This window comes from Rhineura floridana, chromosome 5 (genome assembly GCF_030035675.1).
Source record: "Rhineura floridana isolate rRhiFlo1 chromosome 5, rRhiFlo1.hap2, whole genome shotgun sequence".
Taxonomy (NCBI): Eukaryota; Metazoa; Chordata; class Lepidosauria; order Squamata; family Rhineuridae; genus Rhineura; species Rhineura floridana.
Genome location: NC_084484.1, coordinates 70,744,429 through 70,764,785, shown reverse-complemented (window position 1 = coordinate 70,764,785; position 20,357 = coordinate 70,744,429). Strand labels below are relative to the sequence as shown.

General features: G+C 39.8%; 1 protein-coding gene across 1 annotated transcript in view; it reads left to right on the top strand.

Annotated features, from left to right (window-relative positions):
• ANOS1 (anosmin 1) overlaps positions 1-20,357 on the top strand; it is a 133,327-nt gene that overhangs the window by 62,336 nt on the left and 50,634 nt on the right. The window contains exons 3-5 of the mRNA XM_061627073.1: positions 9,973-10,035; positions 16,579-16,801; positions 20,019-20,203. Coding sequence (XP_061483057.1) covers positions 9,973-10,035; positions 16,579-16,801; positions 20,019-20,203 — 471 coding nt within the window. The remainder of the gene's footprint in view (positions 1-9,972; positions 10,036-16,578; positions 16,802-20,018; positions 20,204-20,357) is intronic.

The following is a 20,357-nucleotide window of genomic DNA, read 5'->3' as shown; positions in this document are numbered from 1 at the left end:
GATTGGATTTGATATTGATAAGTGAAGAGGAACTTCTGGTAAACTACAGGCAGCTTGGCCTGTTACTGCAAGAGGGTGTCTCTGGCCTAAGGATCAAAAGCTGCGGGGAACTTTTCTTAGCTAAAGTTCTGCTGGCAAGGAGAAGATCAGACCCAGCAATCAACCACAGGATTGACTAGCTTTTTGAAAATTGTGCATCTTCCCTTGCACTCAGAGACAATTACATTAAAACATTCAGGGTTGCTAATCTGTGGCCTCAAGAATGTAGGACAACTAGACCTTGACCGACAGCTGCTGGGAGTAGGGTGTCCAGACCTCTGTTTTTCAGCTGGAGACTCTGTTTTTTGGGGGTCATCTCCGGGTCTCTGAGTGATTCACCTAGGTGAGTCTGATTCCAGAGATATACACCAAAATGGCAGCTGCCCCCCACAACTTCTTAATTGCTCTAAATTCTGCTCTAATGCCCTTTCAGATTTTTAGCCAATAAGAAAACAGGGTTGTGATTGACAAGGAATTATAGAGCCAAAAATGTAGAGTCAAATTGAATTGTCTGCCTTCAAGTCGATTCCAACTTACAGCGACCCTATGAACAGCGTTTTCATGCTAAGTGGTATTCAGAGGGGGTTTACGATTGCCTCCATCTGAGGCTGAGAGGCAGTGACTGGCCCAAAGCTCAGAAACATGCTTTTTCCTGCTTTTCTGAACATCTCACAGATTGAATAAGTAAGCTTTCGGTCTTTTTCTCTCTTGTGTGTGTAGGAGTCAGACAGGTTTACATTTTGAAGAGGGCAGTGTTTTGCAAACTTCCCAAATTGAAGCTTTAATCCAGTACTTACTTTTCCAGAGTAAACATACCCAGAGTAAACCCCATTGAATTCAATAGGACTTCCTTTTGAGTAGACATGGTTAGGATTGTGCTGTAAATTGATGGGACTTATGAGTGAACATAGGAAAGAATTTTGTTTGTGTATATCTTTCTCTCCTCCTCCAATCCTATTTTTAAAGCAATTAGGCAGGGCTTACTTAGGTATGTCATAAGAATGACTTATGGTCCTTCCAGGTGAAGACAATAACCACTTGACATGGGTATATCGAGTCCAAGACATTATAATTTATTGCAATAAAGGCAAACCATACACTTCACACAAGGGGTGAGGCATGAGAGAGCACTGAGCCCCCCAAAACAGGGATTTTTGTACCCTCTACAAAACAAGCTGGTTAATTTTACACCCATGTTTGTTATGCTCTGCTTCATCAGTAGTCTAGTTAATCTTTTCCCAAGGGTTCAACAGTTTAATCCTTACTTTTGCAAACTCAAGTTTAAACAGTGAGTCACAGTCTGCTGACCATGCCTTAAGCTTTTAAACAAACAAACAAATACAAGCAGTATCTGACCCTTTGTCATGCTGTTTATGCTGTTTACACACATCTCGTGCTTATACTTTACCAGCTTTACAAGGCAAACAGGAGACAGATAGTTAGCAAAACATCTTGAGCCAAATTCCTTAAAACATTAGGACTTTGCACATCTTAAGGCATCTAGGCTTTACTTTAGCAAATAGCATTCCCAAACAGGTACTTTGGACTACCAAGGGCTAAAATTTTCTTTTAACAGGTATGACTGTTTTTATTACATAGGAAACTAATGCTGATTTTTTTTAATGTTCTGCAGTGATCCACTGGTTTTGACAATAAACTATTATATGGGGAGTATGCATTTTTACATCTCCAATATGTGTGTATAAATGGGAATCTTTCCAACAACTCTGAGGTAGGGTTGCATTCTGGAAACCAAAGCCGCTCACAATAAGAAATAAATCCCTTTAAAATCCAATAACCATAAAAACAAGTATAAACAGTTACAAAACAGTTTAAAGTGGCATGATTCTGAATTTTGGGTTGCATGAATGAAGTTGCTTATCACTTGAGGTTGCAGTTCTGTCCCTGTTTTGAGTAAGCCCCATTGAATTAATTGGGACTTGCTTCTGAATAAATAAAAGTAGGATTGCACTATAGATATCTTTACAGTTTGTGTAAATAATAAATATATTGGATAGTCATGCTTATACAAATATTTCTTCATTTTTAATATTTTTGGGTTTTGGTTAGGAATCCTGACTGGTTGTGAGATGCTTAGTTTTCTGCCTTACCTGTAGGAATCTTGTTGCAGTTGGTATGGTATTGCATTTAAGAAATCATCACTGTCTTTTGTTCTTCTTTTTCTATTTGCATTTCATTTACCTTTATCCTCACTCACTTTCATCCATAGGAGCAACAACAGTGGTTCCATGCGCTCCACTCAACCTTCTTAAACCCACTGATGATGCACCTTGTTGTTTGTTTCTTGCCCAATAGTGGTAAAAGAGAATTCACATACTGGGGAGCGTGACTGCAATTGTTGTTGTTCCCAAGCTGCTGCCTATGAAAGTAGACCAAATCATGTGTGTGTTCTCTCACTGGAATTGGGTTGGCTGATAAAGTGAATTTATAGCAGCCCACAGGGGAGACAGAAAAGGGTAGAGAATCTTCTTACTCATTACTCAGACCTCTTTCTGAAGTGAAGGGTCAAATCTGTAAAGAAATTTGGATGTATAAAGGTAGGGGCAGGACATTCCAGGCTGGAGGTTGCCAACCCTACTTGGATATGGTTATTTTTGCAGAGGATCCCTAGTCAAGCTTTACCAGCAACACAATCCAAATCATATCTACTGAGAAGTAAGTCCTATTAAGTTCTATGGGGCTTAGTCCCTTAGTAAGTGTGTTTAGAATTGCAGCTGTTCAGGAGCATCCATCTTTACTCCTGAGCTCTCCCATCTAACACTAGGCTCCTTTCTTCCTACAATGGCCTTCTGGTGACTGGCCCGGCCTGAGGGCAGTTAAACCCTTTTTGTCAGAAGCAAATTGGCTAGATTAAACGTTCTGTAACCAGGCTCCATCTTTTAGCCAAGATTTCTGTCTTAATTTCTAATCAGAGAAATGTTTTTGTATGAATTGTATGCGCTAAGCAACTGTGGTTGATGCTTAATGTATCATGCTTAATGACATCACTTGGATGCTTGTCATGTCTCCGGTTCAGGGTCCAGCCTGAGCCTGTGGATGATGACATGGAAGGTAGGAAGGTGACCAAGTCACCACACTCATGGGGCAGCACAGCAGACCCTTAAGGATTACCTGCAGCAACCCAAGGTTGTGATGAGGAGCCCCAGGAAGAAAAGGCCCAGCCCCTGCCCACCACCTTAAGCCCTCCGATGCCTCCCTTGAGACAACATTTCCCTTGGAGTAATCCACCCAAAGGGCTTCCCTAATGTTCTTACTTGTTGGTATGGGTGGTGGCCTGACACGATTCCAGCCAATCTAGTTTGAAGCGAGGGTGTAGGCAGGCTGCCAGAAGAAGCCTCTTGTCCTCCCAGATAGCTGCAAACCACTTTCTTAGGGCTTCGCGCACACCTCTCAGCAGCTGAAAACAGTATGTGTACCTCTCAGGTTTGTTTTCCAGTCCTTCTAACTTGCGGTCCAGATTGCAGAGCATTGGTAGCAAATACCCCATGAACATGCCGTTCTCCCGTTGCAGGATATCTAGGGACTGGGCTAGTGGCTCCATAATCTCTGTGTATTCCTGTACCACTTCAATCTCAGCAGCTGTGATCCTGGACAAGGAGCAGCGGTCCATTATGGCATGCATTTTTAGTGGCACAGTTGACAGGAGCTCATGTAGTTGCTTCAATGCATCAAAGGTGGAATTCCACCTGGTCTTATTCGGTACCTTCAGATACACACCACATTGCACACGGATATACTCAGCAATCTGGGCTGACTGGTTCTGCTTGGACCACAACTTGCTGCACTTTCCCATCAAGGAACGAAACTGTTTCTTGAAAGGACCAAGAAGACTACTTTTGGAGGAGTCAGAAAGCATGGCCTCTATGTCTTGTGTTGCCACAAGGTTGAGGGTGTGGCTAGCACATCTCTGGTGTGGTGGTAAAACAAAATCCTCTCCTGAGTCTGCAGCTTCTTCCTCTGCCTCAGGTCCTGTGTCCAGGATCTCACAGATAGGCACAAACTCCACCTCAGCCTCCTCCTCCTCCTGGTTATCACCATCATCGTCACTGGTGCCTGCAGCTTCCGCTGGTTCTTTGGCCATGAAAACTCCGAACGCTTTCACAAAGTTGGAGCCATTGTCTGTAGTAGTGCACATAACTTTGTTGTGGATCCTGTACTGCACATGTACATCATGCAGTGCTTTTGAAAGGACATCGTATGTATGGCGCCCCTTCAGACGCTTACAAGCCAAGGCCCCGACCTCACGTTTCAGGGTAGTTGGGTTGATCCAGTGGGCTGTTACCCCAAAGTAACTCTTCTTGCCATTGGTCCAACAATCTGCAGTGGTTGCTATATATGCCACAGCACCCATTCGGTTTGCAAGAGTTTCTCTCATGTGGCATGCTCTCTTCTCAATTCTGTCTCTCAGAGTCTTGGCACATATGATGGTGAGATCTTTGGGGAGTCCAATGCGAACCAGATTAATGAATGATGGTTTGTCCACAGTCTGAAGTGGTAATGTCTCCTCTACAATGAAATCAATGATTCTCCTGTCGAGATTGCTCTGGGTGACAGGCTCCCTGCCAGATCCCCACCTCTCAAGGGTTGTCTGCTGCTGCTTCAGCATTTTGGGAGGAGGGGTGTCATGCATTGGTTCAGGAAGGCCATGTCTCCTTGCCTTTATTGCTTCTTCAATTGCTCTCAGCTTCTCAGGGTGTGCCCTCTGAGGAAGAAGAACAAAGCATGAATCCAAGAAAAAATGGAAGAGGAACTTCACAATTTAAACATAAATAGACAATGGACACTCTTTGAGGACCAGCATGACAAAGGCTTACCTCAAAATGTTTCTTCACATTGGATGAGGAGGAAACAGCTGATCTCAGATTTTTGATCCTTGGAAGGCAGTAATTGCATCGTACAACAACATTTTTCCCACTCTGGTTCACAAATGTACAAGCTTTCTCAAAGCCAAACCCATGGTACTTGCTGTTCTGCAGATGTGGCTGTGGGCAACTGGCACTGCTTCATGCCCTCCTCCGCCTCGTGCACAGGGCCTCCTTTCTGAACCTCACTTTCTAGTTTTGCCTCCTCAGGATCAACAAGCTGTGACTCAAGTGGCCGCACTAACTGACTGCTGCTCTCAGCAGCAAAACCTGCAACAGGCGTCTCTGTAATAAGCAAGAGATAATGCTCCTATATGGGTGAACTTCAGCTGTGATGTGCCCCCATCTCTTCCCCATGCTGCAAGATCCCCCAGTCAGAGTGGAAGTAAGCAGGTCGATAGCACAATTAAAAGAGATCCTATTTGCATCATTTTTGCTCACTGAATAACCCTGCCTGGGCCAGTCTAACCTACTATCTCACAGGGTTGTTGTGAGAACAAAATGAGACTAGGGTTCAAATCCCCACATAGCCATGAAGCTCACTGGGTGACCTTTGGCCAGTCACTGCCTCTCAGCTTCATGAAAACCCTATTCATAGGGTCACCATAAGTTGGAATCAACTTGAAGGCGGTACACATATTTTTTATTTTGAATATGATGATTATGATAATAAATATGCAGCATTTCAAATTAATTCTGTATGAGAAGCATTCCATGCCAAGCTGGGAAAACCAAGGATGAGGTATAAAATGTAGACAAAAATACTTTTGACAAAATGCCGTTTATCTTTTATATCTATATCTATAATTAGCAATACAGCTGAATGATGTATGTAAAGTATTTTTTCTTTCCCTTTTCTTTTTATTAATATTTTAGTACTACTGCTAAAGTTCTGATGAAAGAATAAAGCATTCATTAGCCAAATTCAAATGATTAGAACACATCACATAAATTCCACTGAAGCTGGAGTTTTTGCCATAGAAAATGAAAAAAACATATAACCTATGATAGCCCAATAGACAATCAGAACTTCTCATTTGCAAATCTTGCAAGATCTAAGGTAACTCTAGATCATGTGAATTCTCATTTGCAAATCTTGCAAGATCTAAGGTAACTCTAGATCATATGAGTTCAGGTGATGCATGTTATGTACATTTGTATAGATATTAGCAGAGATTGTCAACAGTCTATGATGCTTGTGTGTGCCAATGTGTGTGTTTGTGGCAGGCTTTTATCCTGCACTGAGATCACTGAGATGTAAGACTTAGTAAAATAAGAAAAGCTATTTCATTTATAGAAATACATCGTAGATAGGAAAGGCATACCTAGTTCTAAGTAACTAACTTGGAGGCGCAACACCCAGGTTTGGGAGTTGCCCTCACTGCCCCTTCTTCATGTGTACTGGAGAGTGACAGAATAGGGCTAGAAGCAAATAGAAAGCAAAAATGGAAAGTAGGGTAACATCTGAAGAAATACTCCCCTTTACATCTCTCCTTTCTTTCTTTCTGTATATATATATATATATATTTATATATATATAAAGTATCTTTTAAAATTGTTCTTTTCAATTCACTCTTGAATGAACATCATACCTAGGGCAGATCCACACCATTCCTTTAAAGCACATTCAACACCCATTTGAAGCACATGAATCCCACCACAGAATCATGGGAACTGCAGTTTGTTAAGAGTGGTGAGAACTATAACTGTGAGGGGGAAATGACACTTCCCAGAATTCTTTAGGGGAAGTCATGCGCTTTAAATGCGAGTTGGATGTGCTTTACACATATTGTGTGAATCCGCTTAATAAATTTTGCCTGCATGTAAATTGTTTTAATTAATTTTTCAAAATGGAAATAAGCTATAAAGTGTAGTGGGTGACCATGGGCTACTCACCATTTCTCAGCCTATCTGCCCCTCAGGATGAAAACAATGGAGAACCATGACTACCCCAAGGCATACTTAAAATGTAAAGGAAGTCTTGTACAACCATAGTATGCAATTGGATACTTATAGGGACACAGCATGACAAAACTGGGTGGAAGTAATGAGTGGGGTACCACAGGGCTCGGTCCTGGGCCCAGTGCTCTTCAACATTTTTATTAACTACTTGGATGAGGAGGTACAGAGCATGCTTATCAAATTTGCAGATGATACAAAATGGGGGGGCATAGCTAATACCGTGGAAGACAGAAAGAAAATTCAAAGGGACCTTGATAGGCTGGAGCATTGGGCTGAAAACAACAGAATGAAATTCAACAGGGATAAATGCAAAGTTCTACACTTAGGAAAAAGAAACCAAATGCACAGTTATAAGATGGGGGATACTTGGCCCAGCAATACGACATGCAAGAAGGATCTTGGAATTGTTGTTGATCACAAGCTGAATATGAGCCAACAGTGTGATGTGGCTGCAAAAAAGGCAAATGCTATATCAGGCTGCATTAACAGAAGTATAGTTTCCAAATCATGTGAAGTATTAGTTCCCCTCTATTCAGCACTGGTTAGGCCTCATCTTGAGTGCTGTGTCCAGTTCTGGTCTCTGCACTTCAAGAAGGATGCAAAAGGTTCAAAAGAGGGCAACAAGGATGATCAGGGGACTGGAAACAACGCCCTATGAGGAGAGACTGAAGGAACTGGGCATATTTAACCTGGAGAAGAGAAGACTGAGGGGAGATATGATAGCACTCTTCAAGTACATGAAAGGTTGCCACACAGAGGAGGGCCGGGATCTCTTCTTGATGATCCCAGAGTGAAGGACACAGAATAATGGGCTCAAGTTGCAAGAAGCCAGATTTTGACTGGACATCAGGAAAAGCTTCCTAACTGTTAGAGCCATACAACAATGGAACTAATTACTAGAGAGGTAGTGGGATCTCCGACACTGGAGGCATTCAAGAGGCAGCTGGACAGCCATCTGTCAGGAATGCTTTGATTTGGATTCCTGCATTGAGCAGGGGGTTGGACTTGATGGCCTTATAGGCCCCTTCCAACTCTACTATTCTATGATTCTATGAAAATATTTATATAAGCATGACTATCAAATATGTTTATTTATATAACCTGTAAAGATATTTATAGTGCAATCCTATGTTTGTTTACTCAGAAGCAAGTCCCAATGTATTCAATGGGGCTTACTCAACCAGGGAAAACTGCAGCCTCAAGTGATAAGGAACTTGTTCTTTTAACAAGTCCTTTAAGTTGAGACCTTATCCCAGTCTGCGTCTGTGTTGAAATTGCTTTTTAATATGTTTTTAAACTTTTTCTTAAAAAAAATGTTTTTAAAGCTTTTAAAAATGTTTTTAAAGATGTTTTGTTTTAATATATTTTAAAGTCTGTTTTTATGATTTTTAAAGTGTTTTTAGTGCTTTTGTTTGCCGGCCTGGACTCCTACTGGGAGGAAGGGCAGGATATAAATCAAATAATAAATAAATAAAAATAAATAAATAAACTTCATTTATTTTTTAAAAAAAACACAAGTCTGTGCTATGTTTACTCACAAGTCCCATTAATTTACAGCACAATCCTAACCATGTCTACTCAAAAGCAAGTCCTAATGGAGTTCAATGGGGTTTACTCCAGGTACATGCTTTACTCCCAGAAATGGCTTTACTCCTAGAAAAGCAGATATTGGATTAAATACTTTCATATTTCATAGCCCAGGGTCTGACTCTTGGACAGAAGAGGAAAAAAAACATTAAGCCATATTACTTATGCAAACTGCAAAAAACTCAAAGCACCATATTCTGACATTCAGCCTAGGCATGCCTGGATCAACAAGTCACAACTCTGGCGTCATTGGCTACAATCATGAAAGGGCGGGGTTACAGCCAGAGCTTTGAAAAGTTACTTTTTGAAACTACAACTCCAGCATGGCCACTGGATTGGGCTGATGGGAGTTGTAGCTAGAGCATGGATCTGTTTAAAAAAAGTTGTGTGGGGGGGCGGTTGACGTTTTGGTGTATACCTCGGGAATTAGACCACCTAGAAACTTAGTTTTTTTTTAAATTGAAGCTGAGAGTCCGGAGAGTAAGGGGTGGTAGCCAGAGAGCCAGAGCCCCCCCCAAACCAGAGACTCCAGCCGAAAACACACACACCGGGGCACACACACACACACACACAAATCATCATCACTCACCTCCACAGCTCTTCGCCATTCTGCTGCTGCCTTCTCCTCCGTTGTTGTCTTTGCCCTGTCTTTTTCCTCCGGCGTCCATTTTTTCCTCTTAGAGTCAGACGCTAGCAGGCCCCCTCTGCCTATTCACCTCTTCCCTCGTGCCTCCTAACACAGATCACGAGGGAAGAGACAGTCTGTGCAGAGGTCCAATCAGTGTGAGGCACATGTCTTGTGTTAACCAATCACAGCCAGGAGCTGACTTCCCCTTGTTCCCGCCCCCAAGTAACGTCCAACCTAACGTGGAAACGTTAAAGTTGCAGCTGAAAAGTAGGGAAATTACTAGTCGTTCCGTTACTTGCCAAATGTAATGGAATTACCCACTCGTTATCTAAAATTGTAACTAATTACAAGTAACTCGTTAAAAATAACGAGTTACTTCCAAGCTCTGAGTAGCACTCCATAGAAAGGATTTGCTTGGACCTCCTGTGATGTCTCTAGGCTCTGTAGAATAATCAAGTGCAATGGAGCCATAATTAGAATTCTTATTAAGCAAGCATGTTAATGGAATGTGGGCACAAGAAACAGATGCTACTATATAGGAAGAATATTGGAAATGTTAATCTAATCATGGTTCAGAATAACTTTGGTTACATGACAGATGTAATGTACTGTGAATGTGCTGTTAGTTCTCTTTAATAATGAAAATAATGTTGACAGCACATTCACAGTGCTCTGAGCTCCTTTAAATTACATCTATCTTTAGTCTTATGTTCTGTAGCTATGGCATAGTCCTTGTCTTCCTGATAAACTCTGTTCAAAATTCCTATTATTAATGTTTCCAATAAACAATCCTTTCATGTCCTGTAGGTTGAACAAGTTAAGACTCCATTATCTTTTTCTTCCTGATAATTCTTTTAAAATGATTCTTTTTAGTGTCTGGAGCCCTGCAAAGAATCCTGGGACTTGAAGAAAAACCATTGCCAAAGTTTCTGTGAGGTATGTCATTCCTAAACTTTCCTTTCAAAAATTCTATTCTGTGTGGTTTATTTGCACTACTAAATGAGTTTGGTTGACATCTACTGTGCCTTGCAAAAGTAATTAGACCCCTGACCAATGCTCTTGTATTACCATCTGAAACTACTATCCAGAGCTTGCCAGAAAGCATGAGAGTGCCCCACCTGCGATGAGGGGAAACATTTTGTGGTCAGATGAGACCAAGATATGGCTTTTTGGCCAAAACTCAAAGTGCTATGTGTGACACAAACCTAGCACTGTCCATGCCTCAAGACACACCATCCCTACAGTGAAGTATGGCGGTGGCAGCATCATGCTGTGGGGATGCTTCTCATCAGAGTTTCAGTGTTTCAACATAAAATAAAATACAGAATGGAATTACAGTGTACCATTTGTAATTCAGTAATATGGGAGCATTCGTCAGGGGTCTGATTACTTTTGCAAGGCACTGTAACTTAACATATAGGATCTGCACTATTGTTCTGTATTTCGAGCTGATTGGGAATCATAAGCAATTTGAAATTATGTTCAGGGTCCTTGAAATAATTTTGTTATATCATTTTAAAGTTTTACTATCAAGTTATTATATGTCAAATAGGTGTTTTCTCTCTTGGGCTCCAGTCCATATACTGGAGTAATCAGGGTCTTTTTTTGTTTTGCTGCAATAGCAATATATATTCCCTTATTTATTTAAATGTTCAAAAGAACATTTTAACTGACTGACAGCTGATTCAAATATGTATACAGACATGTGAAGGGATAATCCACATGACACATGGAAAATTGTTTGAAAGCACCTACACTTCAAAATCACTTGCAGCTGTAGAGGTCATACATTTGGGCCAAAGTTGTGTTGGAAGTTGTCTGACTGATGTGCACATTTTTCACTTGCAGAAAGATTTTGACTTGAGTGTGCTTTCAGACAAGTGGCTCCCCCCCGCCCCGTGCTTTCTGAGGTAGGGTAGACCTGTGAGGGGGCTATGCCATGTCAGAAAAAACATGTTTGAATTGCCTATAATATATATCTTCTCAAGGCTTATGCTATTCCTTAGTACAGTTTCATTCAGATGTAAGTACAGAATACATATAACATGTGTCAGTTGTTAATGGTACACATGTTTAAATTGTCATTTTTAAGAAATGTGGTGATTATCAAAAGGTTTTATACCAGGGTATGAATCCGATTCTAACAAGTCTCTGAGTCATGAACAGCTATGTTTGGCCTATATTAGAGCTGCACCACATAGTCACCACAGAGTAGTTATGATGGCTATAGTCTTCTTATCATGTGAGTGCAGTACTTGTTAATGGAAAACAAGCTATAAAGTCATAAGCTCATCACCTCTATATAGCTCATAAACTGTTTGCACGAGTTGACTCCCATAGCATTGTTTATCTCAGAGATATTATGCCGGCTTCTGCTATAAAACTTCTGTTCAACATTGTTCACCAGTGGTTAAATAGCACTAAAGACAGTTTGAGCAGGTCTCTGATGAACCATATTATTGGGCTAAGCACAGAATTTGAGTGACTTAATTGTTCTTGTGTTGTGTTGGTGAACCCAGAGGAGATGTCCAAGCTGAGGATGGTTTTATTTGATCCTAGTGAAGTCCTGCCTTGTTGTTGGGTGTGCAACCATTTCATTGTGGCAAAACTAACCATTTCTATTTGGACTTGTCAAATCCTGTGTTCATTTAGTACGCCATTCTAAGAAACGCTAGCAAATGCAAGAAGGAGAAATTGCATGCTTTAGGTTAATGTATTATTAAGATATGTATTTTATATCTCTGTGTCAGCAGCGTACCCCTAACGAACCTTGATTCGCTATGAGTGGGTATCTTTGGGTGAGCTCTTGTGATGTGAAGTAGGCAGACCTCTTTTTTAGTAGAATGTTTCTTCTCTCTAGGACAGGGGTCCCCAACATTTTTTGGGCCAGGAGCACATTTGGAAATCTAAGAAACTGCTATGGATACCACAAAATAGAGGAAGGAGGGGGGAGGAAATTGTCAGAGCTGTGTAGTTAAAGGTGTGGATTGGTCTTCTGTTTCCTTTGATTTTTAATTTGATTTAATTGACTGTTTTGTATTTTGTGTTTTGACATGTATCTGTATTATATTTTTGCTGTACGTCGCCTAGAGTGACAGGATTTTACCTGCCAGATAGGCGTCTAATAAATTTTAGATAATAATAATAATAATAATAATTCTTATGGCTATGAAGTCCACTACATGCCTGTTTCAGGATTCACTAGAATTATAGCATTAGGTTCCTTATGTAGTGGACAGAAATAAGAGTCACTTTACAGAAACACCAAATATTTGTCAGGCAGGGTGATCTACACCGTATAGCAATAGGTAACTTGTTGTCTGGGATTGAATCTGACCAATGTAGCTTCCAATCTCAAGGAAACCCCGCCCTATCCCACCAACATACAATTATGTACCTTAGTCACTTTTCACCCAAGACAAAAGCAAAGAGCTTTTTAATTACCTTCTCCTATGGTACGATAATCAAGACACACTCTGCTACATACCTCCACTAAGCTACATAACTTTCACGCACAAGCTGAGCCACAATAAGCAGCTGAGATGCACAATGTAATTTTTTTTTACTGTTTACGTTGATAAAAAGAGGGTTAGAGAGCCCAGGACTTGTCTCATTTTAAATGGGACTGTATCAATGTGGCTTCATTGGCTAGTTTTGCTACTACTGGCCCAGCAACTCTGGGTCAGTTAAAACCATGGTCCCTATTAAAATTAGTTGCCATCTATTGAGACAAATTTGTGTTCATGTGTGGCAAATAAACCTAAATCCTGATGAAGAGACTGTAAAGATCAATCTTGCAGATTAGATTGGAATTTTAGTTGGTCTTCTGAATCTGCTTTTATGTATTACTTTGTGAATTTTAAGACTATATTTTATCATTTTCCTTTTTTATTGATGCATTTTTGTAATGCTCTGTTAACCTCCTTGAATTATGGAAAAGGTGGAGCACAAATGAGTAAGACAAAGTTCAGTGTCATTCAAGTCATTATCTTAATCTGCAGGGACAGAAGCAAAAACAACACATAAATAAGGTTGAATTGGATTTTTATTCTATATACAGGCAGATATTTTGATTTATTTTTAAATACACTTGTACTTGCAGGAAAAGACTAATCCTAAATAGATTCAGATGTTTGGATGTGTAACAGTAAGGAAGATTTGATGTTGTGAAGAAAGTGGTGATATTCAGATTTTGTAACAGTACTTGGAAATGATTTCTTTGTCTTTAAAAAAAGAAGGAGAGGCTCAAGGCATCCCTTATGGAATCCTACCAGAACAATAATGATGAGGTTGACATGGGTGAGCTATAAGTGTAAAATGAGGATGTGTTTGTGAGATGTTTATCGAGTAATGGAGTTGGTTGAGTTGGGAGAATAAACACTTCCCATTTGTAGTTTGGATTGACTAACATCTCTGTTCAATTAGTGATTGAGTTTGAAACGAAACTTGGAATTTAAAAGGCTGGAAGTAAAAAGTTGCATATTTAAAAATGAGTCATGAACTAGGGTGAAGAAGAGAAACTTCAAAGGTATGTTATGCCTCAAGGGACTAGAAGAAATTTTTAATTAACTCACTTAAAATATATGATGTTCTATATAGGCACACATCCAGGTATGTGCACCTGCCCATCTCTGATCCCAGACATAAATCACAAATATCAGGTGTATTTTGTTTCAATTAACCTCTGCCCTTGGCTGAAATCACGAATTGCCAAATTCTTCTTATCCAGTATTATATTCACTAATAGGCAAAAAACCCCTTGCGGTTTAAGAATGTACCTATCGCCAACAAATATTTCTATCAAACTTTAAAACGGAGAAATTGGGCAGATATAATGAATGCATCAGGGGAATAGGAGACTTAACCTCTTCTCTGAGATATTGTACTGCCCTACAAATTTGTAAAAATGCAAACACAATTTGGGTTGGTCTTCCACAGTCCAATCCACTTCCTATGTATGTGCCTCTGAACATATGGTGAGTGGCGGCAACACCTGCAGTCAGCCCAAATAACAGAAACAAGGCATGTGCTGCACTGTGCTGATCTTGTTTTAGCAAGGAGGAAGCAATAATATTAGGATAGTTGATGTAGTGCAGATAGTCACTTTAAATATGTTTGATTTACTTTGCAATTTTAGTGAAGTTTCCTATGGTAAATTACTTCTTTTGCTTTTGTTTCTGTGAATATATGAAGTTCAGCTACATAATTTACACTAAAAAACCCTCCAAAAATAATTGTGGAATAATGGCGCTGACTCTTCTGCAGAATAGTATCCAATGGACAGGAGAAGTGTCTCAGTTAGCACAAGATAAAACAGCAGGAGGTGAAATATAATCTAGAAAATTTTCTAGGTGTGCTCTATGTTTTTAATTGACCATGCCCACCTTTCCTTAAGTGGAGTGGTTTAAGCATAACAGGCTGAAAACATGCATCTTGGGCAGGCCAAGTATGTTTTTTCCAACGGCTAGATTCATTGCTTAAGTAGCACATATTGTAATCAGTCTAATTTTACATCAAAGCTGCAGTTTCAGATTCAACTGTTAATGCACCCCAAATAGAAATAGAGCATAACCTCCAATCTGAAACACAAAAGGCTGTCTTCACCATAATCTGGCATTGACTAATAAAAAGGCTTTGAAATTAATAAAATATATTTGACTTAGATTTCTAGAATGAATAATGAATGAAATATAATTTCTAGGCTAGATTCTCTGTAGAAACTGTATTAACACAGGAAAGAAGCAAAGTGAGAAGAACAAGCATACATAAAATGTAATTCTCCCTCTTTGGAGATGTAGTCCTTATTGCAGGTGTTGCCACCACTCACCATATGTTCAGGGGCACATGTTACCAGTTTGTTCCAGCTACACAGGAAGTGGATTGGTCTGTGAAAGACCAACCCAAATGGTGTTTGCATTTTGACAAATTAGTAGGGCAGTACAATATCTCAGAGAGGAGGTCAAGTCTCTTGCTCCCCTGGTGCATTCACTATAGCTGCCCAGTTTCCCTGCTTTTTAAAGTTTGATAGAAATATCTGTGGGCTATAGGTACGTTCTTAAACCACAAGGTTTATGCATATTCGTGAATATGCATAATTAGCAAATAAATCACATATTATGCAAATTAGCTTGCCTGGATTTGTGGAACAGGAATATGGCAACCCTACCTTAGGGGCAATTCAGAGCACAGCAAGGATTAAGCCTCTGTCCCTCCTGCTATTTTTATGCTCCTGAAGTTTGTTTTTCCTAGGAAAAGCAGTTGTTGGACTTCTCTGCTTGTGTATGAATGCAATAGATAATTATAGCCCTAAGAATAATAAAATTAATTTGCATATATTTATTTGAGATAATTTTTTAAATAAATTAAAATATCCTTGAGAGGAACTTGGATGGAAAAGAGTTTGGGAATAGTAACGGTGCTCAAGATAGGATGGAACATTAGGATTCCAATAGCGTCTGTTAAGCTAGTCAAATTAAAACTCCTGTCTAGCTCTGAACTTTCAGCAGATGCTTTTCACATATTTTTAAATAGTTTGTATCCATGTGGGCTAGAACCTCTACTCTTCTTTAAAACCAACACTATGGGTTTTCAGACATCATAGTTTGCAGTGTATCCATCAGTTTTGCAGTGATTTGTGGATGTCCCATGTATACTTAGTATAATTCAAGAGACAAGGAACTGCTTTTCCTGGTAATCTCTAGTGCAGTAATAGGGAACCTGTGGCTCCCCAGAAGTTCTTGGACTACAGCTCCTATTATCCCTGACTATTAGCCATACTAGCAGGGGCTGATGAGAGCTGGAGCCCTATAACATCTGGAAAGCCACAGGTTCCCTATCTAGTCTATGACATGATGACATCACACTGCATGCTGCTCTTATCTGATATCATTGCTGGTGAGCAGTGGAGACAGAGAAGCACACAGAATGTAATGTCTTAATGCTACCCTGTGAAACTATTGCTTTCCCCTTGGATTTGAAATGCTTTTAATCTATTGAGTGACTTTTTAGAAAGTTTTATATAGAAGACCTGGCAGAGGCAAATTTCAAGAAGAGAAATTAGTTTCTAGAGACATCACCATTCTCTAAATTGCAACTGATGTTCAGCAGCTATACATCTATATGAATTTTCAAGGGCAGACCTGTAATCAGTAGTGGTTGGTGGGGGCAAGAAAGTAGTGCTCACCTGATCTCCCATTGCTATGATGCTGCTTACTAGGAGGTAGAGTGGAGGGGTGAGAAGATTGGCTCCCCCAATGTGCTTGTGCTGTGCCAACCTCATTGCTTCCTCCCCTCTTCTCCTCCTCTACCTCCTGATAAGCAGCAGCAATGCAGGAAACAGGAGGCCTCTGCTTCATCTACCACTACCGCCTATAATAGTCGGAAATCTGAATGATCTTTCCAGCAATGCCTTGGAAGTATTTTGGCAGTATTTCATTTTCCTACTGAAGGCTTTGTATTATTCTCTCATTTTTCCTTTAGCCTCTTTTCCCCAAGAAGAACTATGAATGCCTAACTAGCTGTGAATTCCTCAAATACATCTTGTCGGTGAAGCAAGGAGACTGCCCAGCACCTGAGAAGGCTAGTGGCTTTGCGGCTGCCTGTGTTGAAAGCTGTGAGGCTGACAGCGAATGCTCTGGCATGAAAAAATGCTGTTCCAATGGATGTGGACATACATGCCAAGTACCAAAAAATCTGTACAAAGGTAGAGATTGTTAGTAGGCATTTTTTGAGAGCTGACAAAGTAGTCTTTTATAGAATCCTGTATATTGTAACTGGAGTACATGGTGTGTTGGAGAATGAGAAAGGGACATGGTGGTTGGAAGAGGGAGGAATGAAACAGAGGTCTATAATTCTGGCAGGCCCATAACTGTGTCTGAAGAATCACAAATTACAGGGAGTCTGAGTACCTGTTGCACATCAATTTTCCTATGTCCTTCCTCTATTGCTAGAACCAGCATTAGTCATCTTGTGTGAACCTAGAGGGTGAACTGGGGTTTGCACTTAAATCAAAACAAAATTTTGAAGGGGGTTAAAAAAAGTGGAGTAAGAATGAACCCTCACTTGTGTTAACTGTGGTTACCATTGGCAGAATTGGGGAATTCATGCCCAAGATGGTAGGACCTGGGGAAAGAGAAAGTGAAGCATCAGTGCCTATTCTGGATAATTTGACCATGGTTATGAGATTGCTGTGGCTACTTCTGCATCTGCCCCCAAATAGATTTTTTCATTGCTGCTAAAGGTGATATAACCAGGTTTTGAATCTAAGGGGGCAATTACTTTTTTACACGGGGGCACTAGATGTTACTTAACTTTCTTTAATAAATAAATGAAATAAGTATCAACATTTTGTGTTATTTGTTCACTCAGGTTTCCTTTTCCCTAATATTAGGTTTGGTTCAGGATCTGATAACATTCAGTGCCAAAAATATGCAACAGTGCAGAAAATCAGACGGGGCAAATACTTTTTCATGACACTGTATTATGTGCAGCAGCTAAAATGAGGTTTTTTTGCTAAGAACTTGACATAACTGGTCATAAAAATCAAACCTATTCTTGATCTTATTGAGTATTTACCAAGCTACTGAGAGCACTTGTTATGTGTTCTCTGTGCTGCTACTCAAGCTACCACACAGGTCTGTAAGATCTAAAATTAGAATCTAAGGTAGTAAGCCTTTGACTTTTTGAATACGGTCTGCAGCAGCAGTTGAGCTTAACCTATCACCATTTAATGTTAAATTTACTTCGTGGACGATAACATTTCTACAGGGTAGCTCTGCATGGCAAGAAAGGGGGAAAGAAAGAAAATTTGTCTGCTGTAAGGCCAGTAAAAGGCCAAAAGGTACACATTTTTCCAAAAGGCCAAGAACTCTGGAGTTCAGAAGATTAACTAGTGCTATAATGATAGATAAAAATATCTTTATCTAATAAAAAGCACATTTCTAAATGACTGCCAATGTACATTTGGATTTGAAATTGATGATTCTGATTGTATTGGAATATTCTAAAATGGACTTGTGCTATTCTCTGCTTCTCTACATGAGAACCATCTGAACACAATTACAACCACCAGGGGGGCTAACTTAGTTCCAATCATGCGAATCCAAGTGACTCTAATGTAAAGCAGATGAAGATTTCTTAGGATACAGATTATATAGTTATTGCACATAATAATTAAATATGGGTTTTTAAATGCATATACCTGAATTATAATTCTTAGCAATAATGAAGACTGGTGGCTATTCAATAATATATAGAATTATAAACTTGTGAGCTTTTGTGACATACTTTATTCCTGGTGATTTTAGAGTTCTTCCTCAAGGGTGTGTATGTATTTTGTAGAATATATTTTGTAACTGGAGGAAAGGTTTGTTTTTGGATTCCTAGGAAAGGTGGTTTGTTTATCCAAGAAAGGGTAGACGCTAAAATAATAAACATCAGATTTTGCCAAATTTGTAAAACATGCTGGGAATTATTCAACTGGATCATGCAAATTTCTAACAGCCCACTAAGTCTGCAGTTGCTTGAATAGATAGGAGAGGTGTGTGTGGAGGGAAGGAGGGAAAGGGAATTCCAACTTTGACCTGTCTGGAAGCAGAATTGCATGTTATGCTAAATGTGGAACAGCTGCTAAAACCAGTAACCTTATTTTAAAGTCTTCTCAACCTTTTGCAAGATGTAGTAAACTTACCTGTGAACTTGCATCACAGTGCTGTGCCCTTCCTCACTAGTGGCAGCCAATCATGTGAAAAGGAGGCAAGGAATCATATTATTTTTGGCACAAGGGTGTGCAAAGGGCAATGGGGAGAAGGTTACAAGCACAGTGCTGTCAGTGAAAACAGTAATTTTGTTTTGATTACAATTTTCACGGCAGCCCTACTATGTTTTTGTAAAGTATAGTTTGTTCCAGAACCCATTACTCTGAAGTCAAGGCTGAACCTTTAGTTTTCAGCCTTACAAAAATATGTCACTTAGGAGTACCAGAAAGAAATTTGTTAAACTTGTTGGGCTCTTGATATGTGAGTTCTGCTGCTCCCCATTTTGCCCAATACGTTAGACTATCACACATATATTAGCTGTATCTCTCCACCCCATGCAAACTCTTCTATGTATCATATTATGAAGAGAATTATCAATGTGAGACCTGGGTATATGCCCAGATACAGTATGTAATAGCCAACAGCCACTTTCCAAGTATGGCAATGTTTTTGCAACTATCATGATTGCAGAAAGACTGCTTGCCACAGCATATAGCCTGCTTTAGACTTAATTTTCTTTCAAGAAGGGATCACACAGAGGAAATAAATTGCTGGTTTCATTGTATGAAATCTCTAATATTCCTCTTCAAACAAATCTGATAGGAAAGCTCAGGGGTCACCAATATTTTTAGGCCAGTGGGAACATTTTTGAGCAAGTTTTGTCAATGCTACCACCTCTTGACATTTCTTTCACCTCCTCTGAATCAGCCATACCGAGCCATAGAAAGAGAAAGCATGTACACAAACATTTTTTTCCTAAGCAATCTGGGTTAAAGTTGGACCTACTAGGATTAATTTGAACCTTCCTCTTCAGTGCTATGTATTTATCAAGGGAGAAACCAGTAACCACCCTCACCAACTCATGAATGGGGGAGGTGACTCAGTGACTTTGTGGGCACTCGAGGAAGTCGTTGAAGGTGCCATTGCGCTCAGAGGCATTGTGTTGGTAACCCCTGGGATATTCTGTGGCTGAATAGTGTGGGTCATCTATACTTTCCTATGTGAATGTGCATTCTGATTGAGTCATCGAAAACAAAGGTAAAATAAAGCCTATGATATGAGGATAGGTCGTCTTGGGCTACATTAAATTTAGTGGCAGCAGATATATATTTGATCCACAAATCTACTTACACACAACTTCTTGTCATGGGTGTTTTATTTTAGGTGTCCCTCTGAAACCCAGAAAAGAATTAAAATTTAGTGAATTTCAATCTGGACAGCTGGAAGTAAAGTGGTCTTCAAAATTCAATATCTCTATTGAACCTGTGCTTTATGTGGTACAAAGGAGATGGAACTATGGGATTCATCCCAGTGAGGACGATGCTACTAGTTGGCAAACTGTAGCACAGGTCAGTCATTTCTATATCTATATTATTTTCAAGTCATTCATCCTGCGTATCAGGGGTTGAAAATTTTCAGCTGGTCTTGGTGGCCAACTATAAATTTGTTGTACCAAGCAGTTCCTTTCCCCAAAGGACAAAGTCTTGTTTCTGGAGTTGTGGT